Raw genomic sequence first — 11,465 nt, forward strand, 5'->3', positions numbered from 1 at the left:
TTGTGCGGCACATGACCAACGCATGGTCATTCTGAGAGTCAGGAAGGGTGTTTTTGTGCGCTGGCTGTGCGGCGCATGGCCAACGCATGAGGCGCTGGCTGTGTGGCGCATGGCCAACGCATGAGACCCTTCAGTGGTCAGATTTTGCCTTCAAGTGCTGGAACTTCCTTCGCAACGTTCAATCGACGGACACAGCCTCGGAATCACTCAAAACTGCCCGAAATACCCTTCGTTGGTCCTTGTTGTACCTATTCATATAAACATACCAACATAAGCTCATATACAACAATTCGCATTCAAAACTGCGATGAAAGTGCTAAAGTAAAGTGTAAATGACACTAAATCTAGATATTTGTGCCAAATATTAGTTGGCATTACAAATATATAAAAATACGAAATAAAAATATATTAGAACTGGAAAACTAAAAAAAAAAAAATGAAAATGCAAACTGTTCCTTGGACTAATTAAACTGCGTTTATCTCTGATTGGATTAGAGGACAACTAATGCATGGCCTAACAATTAACAAACCCAACCAACACAATGGAATGATTACATTGACAAGTCAAATATATACATGACAATCATTTTCTGCAGATACATTATCAAATTTTCTCAAAGTGTATATTATTAATTGTGCCAAACCTACTCTCTGCATGATGATAATATTTTTTACAAATTAGGTGGCGCCTTTTTAAGTATATTCTCAAATCATGAAAAGTCGTGTGTAAATAATACCAATAGCTAGCATAGCTATTGGCTTGTTACTTGTTAGTGGATGGTTTCATGTTTAAAGGCAACCTTAAGGCATAATATCGTTACCCCTTAAACTTAGACATAATTTATTTATTTAATATAGATTGACTTTTGTCGTAACTTTAATTACCCTGAACTGGGCTATTTGGCTATCTTGAGTTGAAAACAGCTTAAACATACCCTTTGGAACAAGAATACACCTTCACATGTTTGTATAAAGTATATCATGAGCCTTAACCCTGCAGGACAGAGAAACCACTAAGATTCAAACTCGTGACTCATTAATTGTCGTTGTCGTCTGTCGAATAACATATTCTTCACTTCGCCGTTAAATTATGTAAAAAGAAACATGAATTTTCTTTAAAAAGTATGTTATACACACTGCATTATACTGTGGCCTTTTCCTCGAAGAATACTCTTCACGTGTAATGCCATGTTTTATTGGAGTCAAATATTTGATTAAATGACTGAAAGAAAATCATTTTCGTAGCGAGAAAGCCAAGCTGTAAAGCTTAAGTTCCAAGGTTAATATAAATGAAGGGTTAATGCCACGACACTTAGACGCCACAAAGTCAGCGAAAGTATAGAGAAAGACATTCAAATATGTCCTAACATATTAGGTAGACATTGGAAAGTAGAACACCAAATCCCATGTTTAATATTATCTCACAAGCAATAACACTCTGGATTTTTTTTATTTTTTTTAAACGTAACTTCTAGCATTGAACTACATGACATTCCAAGTTTTCATAACCTTAAACTCTCTATATAAGTAGGGCTCACATCATTTACCAAATGTGTACCTTTTCTTTCTTCTCTCTTTACTCTTAAAGATCAATTTTGTTAAGTTTAATTTGAAAGAAATCTAAGTAATGGCAGTGTCAGCGGTAGCAACTCTCCTCTTTCTTCTTGTTGCCTCTCCGGTGGCTTTTGCTGCTAACCACGTCGTTGGAGGCAGTGGTGGGTGGAGCCAGTCCGGGGATTACTCCACTTGGGCAGCTGGTGAAACCTTCAACGTTGGTGACACCCTTGGTTAGTCTTTCAACATCTATCAATTTTCAATTTTAGGCATTTATTAATATTTGAAACATGTAAGTCCGATAAATTTGGATATGTGTTATTGTGTTAGGTATATTCATTAAAGAGATAAAGTGCTCCTTATCAAAATTTAATTTTACTCCTAAAGGCTTGGAATCCGAGACTTTATGAATTAAGGATCGAGAAATTCCAACCATCTTACCACATCCTTTAGTGGTATCGTCTATCAATTAGACATAATTGCAGGGCTATTTTCGAACAGTGGGGATCAAATTTTAAATGTTTGAGATAATAACAAGACTAGAAACTTCCCCTACGTGAAAAGAAAAAGGAATCCTTAGAGATATATTGCACATAATATGCTATGATTGTGAAAGAATTCTAATCTTAGAGAAGAAACCTTATTATTCTTTGGCATTTGGGAAGCAAACAGATTTATGAGAGGAAAAACAGAGTATCCTCTGTTTAAATGTCCACTAAATATGTGCATGATGCAATACTATTAGTAACTTTTATCATAGAAGACTAGATATTTCTTGTTGCTTAGACCTTAGTATGATCATCGATATCTGAATCGCTAATATTGCCTTAACCATCATTGTTACTAATTACTAAACGTGATTTGAATTTGCATGGTGAATGATCAGAGTTCAACTATGGTGGAAGCCATGGAGTCGATGTAATAAGCAAAGATGACTATGACAACTGCAACACCGGAAACGCCATCGAGTCACACAGTGATGGCAAGACCACTATCAAACTTTCCAAGGCTGGTCCAATGTACTTTACTTGTCCTACTTTTGGTCATTGTCAAACTGGCATGAAATTGGCTGTCAATGTCAAAGCTACCTCCACCCCTAGTAACTCACCAACTACTCCTTCAACTCCTGCAACTACTCCTTCAACTCCCCCCGAGTCTGACTCACCAACTACTCCATCAACCGGCACTCCTAGTGTCGTCAACACGCCCACAAAGTCATCCCCTACAACGCCAAATGGCGCGACCGGAGTTTTTGGCAGCATGAACAAATTTATGGTTGGAGTTTCAGTTGTATTGGGAGCTTTCTTTGCGTTCATGTGCTAGGCGAGAGGCAGTGCTTAACTTGCATCATTATTGATTTTATTTCCTATTACTAGCGGGGTTAATTCAGCTGTTATTTTTGTACTTTTTTAATTAATGGTCGTTCATGAGCAGTAATTTTGTGTGCATATTATTGTAAGGAATAAAGTAATTTTTTCATCACTTTTTATTTAGTTGGTAGAGCAGTCAGTTGTTGGATGAAGAGTAAAATATTTTAAAAGTTTGTCTCCTTATCATTAGTAGTATCTTTTATACAAACGTGCAATCAACTACCTTTAGGACAATGATAGGAGTAGTTTGCTATGGCTTAGGAGCCTTTATTACCTCTTTGAACTGTTTGGTAGTAGGTTTCACATAAGAGGCAATAAAGATACTCTAATATTGTCCACAAATCCTTACGAATAGCCCCAATTTAGTCAAAAATCTTGACAGATGTATAACTTATTGCGTACTAAATTTCTGAACACATTTTTGCTATAAGCTAATCCAAATCAACTCCAAATTATACGTAAATATTTCATGGGGCGCTTTACCGTCGTGTGTTTTATTTTACACGAATACTCAGTATTTAGGTAACTTCAGGCAAAATTGCATGTTTCTTGTTCACTTTTGTTTCTATTTGTGCATGCAGACACACATGACTGAAATTTTAGATAATTTTAACATGTGTTTCAATCATGCATGACTGAGTACAGGCATACATGAAAAAAATTAAAAGGGTGCTAAATGAGTTTGTTAAATTTGTCGTTGTTTTGACAAATTGGTGATTGAGATCTAGTCTTTATGGTATATGGAACTTGTTTTCAAATTTGAGCTTATTTGGAGTAGATTTGGATGTTTAATTAATGAAATTCGAAGAACAAAAAAAATTTCTTCTCAAAACAAATTCAGACACACATGACTGAGATTTAGGCTGATTTTTAAATGCACTTCAGTATGTATGATTGAAATCGGACGTGAATTTTCAACCTTAGTCGCGTAGGTCAGAATTGTTAACAAAGCGGGAAACTTGTAAACAAAATATAAAACGGGTACAAATTAAATGCCGCCCTCAAAAACGGAAAGTTGTACACTTCGGCCAAATTATACCTGTCAAGTGGGTTGGGCTGCCCTTCTTTCTACCCACTTGAGACGAAAAAGGACCGACTCACTTAACACATAGGGGGCTGGGGCTGGGGCTGCAGGGGAAAGGGCATTAGCACTTTTATCCCTATTTTGTGTTGGTCTTTAATTTTTACTCTTCAAATGGACTGATTTTTAATTTTTGGCCTTCAAAATCGAACTTATGCCTAGAGAAACATTAGTTACGCATCATAATATCAACAAGTTATGTCCGCACCCTTAAAGAACTTATGTCCCATTAGATATAAGTTCGATTTTGAAGGACAAAAATTAAAGACTAGCCCATTTGAAGGCCAACCTGTGCATTACTTTGCAACGGAAAGGGTACGGGAGGGGCTGGTGGGTTGACTTGCTGGACTCGTTGGGGCCTACTTTAACGCCGACCAGCCCATAAACTAAAAAAATTCTTAAATTTCAGCCGAAGTAAAAACTTTGAAGTAATAGAGATCGTCTAGTCTAGAAATATGTAATTTTATTTTCTTGAAAACAAATGTATTTTGTAAATCATGCTATAGTTGTTTACCCCGAATTTAGGTAATCAATTGAATTTGTAAGTGAGGTATAGGATATGTGGATGAACTTTAATCTATTTTGGATTTATAGGAAATAATTATAGATTTGCGTGTTATAGCATGTGTATGTGAACATATGCGTTAGTGATTCGAATCAAGATACAAATGTTTATGATTAAGCCAACTATATTGGAAGAATAACATAAAATGCCACTGATCCGGACCAAAGGAGAGAGAGCTTCAATATATAATTTCTATTACAATGTTCTTGATCTTGAACAAGCTAACCCTTAAAAGTAGGGAAATGTCTCATATTTATAGTTTTGCCTTATGGGTCTTGCCTACAACATAAAGCCTTCTTCAGAATAAAGTAAACCCTAAAAGGATAAGGTTGGGTCGTACGGTCTGACACCCGTACGATCGTCGGTACAATGTGACAGAACGATGTTGACGCGTGGCGATTTTATAACTGATTAATCCGGACTAACGACCACGATCAACTCGGTCATGCTGAAACTGGACCAACGTCCACGATCAACTCGGTCATGCTGAAACCAAACTGGTTGTGATACGGAGTTTGGTCCGGTGATACCGGACCAAACAAATTCGCTTCACTTTTCTCAGGTCAACCGCAGCCGGTGCAATATCACCAGTTCTAAGGGAAGACTTGGTGATCATGCCTGTCTCTTCTTATCTCTGGTCCCCGATCTCACCGGTCTTGCTTATATCCGATTTTTACCGTATACAGATAGTCCCCACACTTCCCGGACCGTAGTTTTACCAGAGTAACGGGAAGTGGATGAATCAACAAACCGGTGATTCTATAAGCCCGTTCTTATCTTTAAATTTTTGGCGGGAACAATTGTGTTACGTCCCTCAACCGTCAACCACGTGTCTCACCCCGAGTGGTCGACTTTGGCAACTGCCGTAATGCACGTCTCTTCAACTCACGTCTCATTAATTGTGGGACACGTGTCACCCTCCGGTTGGCTGGCTTCTGTAACCGTTTCAGTCCCTCATGCCTATATAAGGCTTTTAACCCTCTCATTTTACCACTTTCACTTCTACTTCTTACTTCTCCACCTCTGATCGTCTTCCTCTTCCATTTTCTTACTTATTTTGATTGCCAAAACAGACCAACTTTGTCAACTTCTCCATTGTTGTTCTTTGATCGAAAGTGCTACTTTGCTTCTTCTCTCACTTCGCCATTTTGAAATTTTCTCTCAACTGCTTCTTCATTCTTATTTTTTGTAACTTATTCCTTCTCCCTCATCGAGTTCATCGAATCTCCTTTTTCATTATCTAATTCAAATGTCTGCCAACACCGAAACCACCTCCCAGGATGTTCCCTCGGTTTCTTCTCAAGGAACCGAGCCAACTTCACAACCCAAGGGAAAAATCGTCGTTGAGCCCACTGCTTTGGACATTGTACCGTCCAAACCCAACTATAACAAGGAGTTTGAAGTTGAGAAGCCTTCTCCAGTCGTTGATAGAGGATTTGATGTAAGGTGGTATCCATTGTCCATTACCGAGGACAAACTTGATCAAGTCCGGGCTGATTGCGGATGGGATAACCGTCCGGTGCAAGTGTTTGCTCCTGGACCTGATGAATCGATCATCGATCATCGGGAGGGCTTCCTGTACGTTTACACCTATCCTTTTACACTCAAGATCGACCCCCCGATCGACCCGATTATTTTGGATATGTGCCGGACATATAATGTAACCTTGGCCCAGATTGGTCCGATAGTCTGGAGGACCGTGGCCTGTCTCCGGCTGTTGGCCAATAATGTAAAGAAGGAGTTTACGATGGCTCACTTCATCCGATTATATTCCCCGAGGTTGTTCCGAGGGGGTGTGATAAAGCTCGCCAAGCGAAGCCGGAACCCGATCTTTTTGAAGATGGATGAAGACAGAGACCGAGGTTGGCTAGAGCGCTACGTCCGAGTGAGGACCGAAGACATTATTCCGGCCAACTATATGCCCTTTTCGGAGAGGTGGAATGATAATCGTAAGTTTCTCCATTCTTTTAATAGTTACCCTTGAACGCTTTGTCAAACGCTTGCCCTTTCGTATTAACACGATTCGTCCCCTTCTTTATACCAGCCGTGGCATGGATACCTCTGGTTGTCCGGAACATGAATGAATGGGCTGGTGCTCTCCTTAGCCAACACACCCATGAAGCACGGACATGGGGACTCTTGTCGCGTGGCCGATGGGTCGCTCAAAACCATGGTAATACTATGCTTGATTTGGAACACATTACATCCTCATCTTTTTCTTTTCCCTTTTATAACATCTTCGGTATTCAGGTTTACCCAAGGGCTCGGTGGATCCAAGACCGGAGCTAGCAGTCGAACTCGCTACGCCGGCACCTGAATTTGATTCAGCGGGTACATACCGTATTATTGCTGCTGCCAACAAAGGAGGAGAAACCCCTCGGACAAAGGGCATAAACCGAAAAAGAGGGCAAGAAGCGTCGTTCGGACTCTAAGAGACGAAACAGACCCCGATTTCCTTGTTCGGAGGGTCGATATGACTCCCTCCGTTGACTCTATACGGGAGGAGGATACAACCATTCTGCCGTTTCCTTCAGCCGGGGAAGAACCGTCAGCTCCGGCATTGCACACAGGTGGGGAATAAGTTCTTTACCCGACTCCTCTAAGGTCAGTTGAATATGTTGACATTTCAGGTGATGCTTCATCCGAGGAGATCCCCCTGCAAAGGACCAGAAGATCCGGGCATGCACCAACAGCCGAGGCCGAACACAGGGCTGAGCTGGTCCCCGAGATCGAGGTTCCATTGGATATCGGTTCAACACCTGCCGGGGAACCAACTACAACACCCGAGGCACCCGCTCCTACCGAGACTGTCGGAGCTGTTCCGGCTTCTCCTACTCCTACTCTGACGTCGGACAACCTCGATGATATGTTCTTGGATACTCCTCCTGCAACCGGGGAAGCTGCCGGTTTCGGACATCTTCCTATCCGTCGAGTGACGAGGGCAGCCAGTCCGGCCACCGAGACTGGTTCGAGAGATAGCCTGGTGCGTATCTTCCCGACCTAGAGTGTGGAACCTAGAAGGACCAGATCGGTCATGGTCACCGTCCCTGAGGATTACAGCTTTTTGTCTCGTCCGGTGGGAGTAGCTAGCTATCTGAGGCCTCTCGTCTCGGACTCAAATAAGCGGAAGATGACCGGAGTCCCCTGGCAGAGTCTCATTAACGAGGGCATGCACGCGGGCAATCGAGTTAGCTTATCAGCCTATCCTTGCATAATTCAATGTGAATTTTAGCTTCTCGTTTATCCAAGTTTAACTTCTTGTTTCTTTTACAGAGTGTGGTGCTCGTCAATCAAGCCTTCATCCATGCTCCGCAAGAAGTTGACGACCTTATGGGCCAGCTGGATGCCCAGGGTCGAGAAACAGAGAAGTTCCAGCACCTTTTGCAAGTGAAGGATGATGAATTGAACCGAGTTGTTGCCCATTCCAACCTTCAACCCGAGCTCGAAGCAGCGAAGGCCTAAAACCTTCGGTTAAAGGATAAGTTAGCCGGGATGGTCGAGAAGAACCGACTTCTGGAAGCGGACAAGGTCGGCCTTAGCTAAGATAATGCTCGTTTTTCTTCGAGGCTTGGTGAACTCGAAGCCACTATCTCTCAACTCCGGGGGGAGCTTGACTCGGTCAAGACTGATGCCGTGAACATGGCCGAGAGACATCGGCTGCTTGAATCCGAGAGTGCTAAGTATAAGGAGAGGATGGGGGGTATTCGAGCAAAAAGCCGAGGATAGGGCCCGGATATGCGACGAGCTGAAAATCGAACACGAGGAGACAACGAGGCTAATGACCTTCTCAAAGCCAAGCTCGAGTCGGCCACTCAAATCCAAAGAATCCTCGATGAAGAGAGAGATGAATTAGTGGCCAAGCTGGCCTAGGCTGAGGCAGATTTGGCAGAAGCCCTTAGGAGTGTGGAGGCTGCCGAGGCTCATACCACGATTGCGGTAGAGTATGAACGGTGGAAGTCTCGGAGGGCCACCCTTGAGCAAGCCGAACATGGTTTTGCGGATCTCCCGGCCCTGATACTCGAAGCCAAAAGGACCGAGGAAGAAGCCAAGAGAGCCCTCGATACTGATTCCGAAGATTCTGAGTGAACAATATCCGAGCATTCTGGATCCAACTGCACCGGATAGACAAGGGCCTGCACTTAGCCTTTATTTTGTCTTTGCCTTTTTGGCTTGATTTTTGTTTTTCAACTTCGTAGGAATTTCAGGTGTAAAAAACCTTACATATAAGGAATGTACATTTTTCTTGTTGACTTTCTTTATTCTTCGATCTGTGTTTATTATGACTTTTGCTCGGTATTTTTCGGATTTTATGCCTCGTTATCGGCTTTTCACTTTGTCCGGCATAATTTGTTCGGGGATTTGATCAAGTTATTTGCCCATGGGACTTAATTAAGCTCTAGGGCCAATATTTTTTCGCCCGTTCATTCATTATGGATTAGGTTCGGACACCTGAATCCAAGCCTTAACAAATTCTGATATAGCAGTCCCCGTTCAAGGGTGTTAAAGATTTTGACTTGGTTCAATGTGACCTTGTTGCTTTTGTCGAATTTCGACTACAGTACCCGGTGTAGGGTATCTGGGTAAAGCGATACCGAAATTCGGCGCTAATCATCGGGGTAGGGTGTTTAACAATAGTCATATCCGAAATGCAATAATCTGAGTTTTGAATAATCTTTGCATTGCAAGTATTTGTATGTACATGATATGAGAATTTCATCCATTTCTTTCTGTTTTTGCTGTAGCAAATACTAAGTGGACATGATTCATTCTGATCGTTTGGTCCTTACATCGAAACCTAATACAGAAGGTCCGATTTTGGATGAAGGTGAGAAACAACATTTCGAGGACCCAACGACGTTCTGCTTTGTTGAGCTGCTTCATTTTCTGTTTATCGGGGTAAGCCTCGATGTGGGTATAGTAGTCCCCTAGTGTTTATCCGAGCTGCATGATCGGGTAAGCACTATCCAGTCCTACTCGTAGGGTATACCCCCGAGTTTCCGGACACTTAACTTTGTTTTTACCAAGTAATACGTTGTACTTGTTGCCTCATTAAAAACCTTGTCGGAAAACTCATTTTGGGACAAAACCATACTAAGGAAAAGAGTGCAACACGTGTTTTCAGACCTAACACCTAGCTTCATCCGGTACTTGAATTCTTGCGAAAAAGAAAGATGAGCAGAATATAACACAAGGGAAAGTGTCCATACCTCAGCAGTAATATCTCTTCAAATGCGCCACGTTTCAGTTATTGCGCAACCGTTGTCCGTCCATGGATTCCAGCTGATACAACCCTTTACCCGTTATTCCGGTTATCTTGTACGACCCTTCCAAGTTCGGACCCAACTTACCATCGTTGCGATTCTTGGTGTTCAAAGTAACTTTTCGAAGCACTATGTCCCCAACTTGAAAATGTCAAAAATTGGCCCTCCGATTGTAGTACCTTTCCATTCTCTGTTTCTGGGCTGCAATTCGGACCAACGCATTTTCACGAAGTTCATCCGTGAGGTCGAGTTTTACGGCCATGGCCTCCTCGTTTAATTCACTGGTGGCGTATCGAAACCGGAGACTCGGTTCGCCAACTTCTATGGAGATGAGGGCTTCAGCCCCATAGACCAACGAGAAAGGTGTTTCTCCCATGCTTGATTTTGCTGTGGTTCTGTAAGCCCATAATACCTCCGGGAGCACCTCCCTCCAGCGATGTTTCGATGTTTCAAGTCTTTTCCTTAGATTTTGAATTATTATTTTATTTGTGGATTCTGCCTATCCGTTTGCACTTAGGTGATACGGGGTTGATACAATTTTCTTGATCTTCAACCCTTCGAGAAAATCATTGACTTTGCTACCAATGAACTGAGGACCGTTATCACAAGTTATCTCGGCCGAGATGCCGAAACGACAAATAGTGTGTTCCCATATGAAGTCAATAACTTTCTTTTCTCTAATCTTTTCGAAGGCCTACGCTTCAATCCATTTGGAGAAATAGTCAGTCATAAACAAAATAAAACGGGCCTTACCTGGTGCCCATGGCAATGGACCAACAATGTTCATTCCCCACTTCATGAAGGGCCAATGTGATATCACCGATTGCAGCAACTCCTTGGGCTGATGAATCATCGGGGCATGTCTTTGACACCCGTCACATTTTCGGACAAAATTCTTCTTATCTTCCTCCATCCGGTTCCAGTAGTAACCGGCTCTGATAATTTTTTGGACTAAGGCTTCAGCACCGGAGTGATTGCCCAGGTCCCCTCGTGTACTTCTTTCATCACATACTCGATTTCTCTAGGACCCAAACACTTGGCCAGAGGTCTGAAGAAAGACCGTTGATACAATTGACCGTCTACCAAGCAGAACCGCGCTTCTTTTGTGCTTAGTGACCGTGATTCTTTTGGGTCACTCGGGAGCTTTCCATCTTGCAAGTAGTCGATGTATTTGTTGTGCCAATCCCAAGTTAAACTCATTGTGTTTATTTCAGCATGTCCATTTTCTATCGCCGAATTCATCAAGTGTACTATAGTCCCAAGGTTGATTTCTTCCCCTTCGACTGAAGATCCCAAATTGGTCAATGCATCGGCTTCGCCGTTCTGCTCCCTGGGTACATGCTGCATGGTCCATTCTTTAAACCGGTGTAGTATCACTTGAATTCTTTCTAGATACCTTTGCATCCGTTCGTCCTTAACCTCGAAGACGTCATTTACCTGGTTAACAACCAAGAGAGAGTCGCATTTTGCTTCAATTATTTCGGCCCCCATACTCCGAGCTAATACCAAACCTGCAATCATAGCCTCATACTCGGCTTCATTGTTAGTTAATTTAACAGTTCTGATGGATTGTCGAACGACATCCCCGACGGGAGTTCTAAGGACAATTCCTAGCCCGGAACCTTTGAGGTTCG

At 42.2% G+C, this 11,465-nt stretch overlaps 1 protein-coding gene across 1 annotated transcript; it reads left to right on the top strand.

Annotated features, from left to right (window-relative positions):
* Positions 1-1,542: 1,542 nt before the first annotated feature.
* Positions 1,543-3,036, top strand: LOC132600067 (uclacyanin-3). The gene is made up of 2 exons (XM_060313197.1): positions 1,543-1,787; positions 2,441-3,036. The coding sequence occupies exons 1-2, from the start codon at positions 1,628-1,630 to the stop codon at positions 2,875-2,877; spliced, it is 597 nt and encodes a 198-aa protein (XP_060169180.1). The 5' UTR covers positions 1,543-1,627; the 3' UTR covers positions 2,878-3,036.
* Positions 3,037-11,465: the final 8,429 nt, after the last annotated feature.

This window comes from Lycium barbarum, chromosome 6, assembly GCF_019175385.1.
Source record: "Lycium barbarum isolate Lr01 chromosome 6, ASM1917538v2, whole genome shotgun sequence".
In the NCBI taxonomy this organism is placed as follows: Eukaryota; Viridiplantae; Streptophyta; class Magnoliopsida; order Solanales; family Solanaceae; genus Lycium; species Lycium barbarum.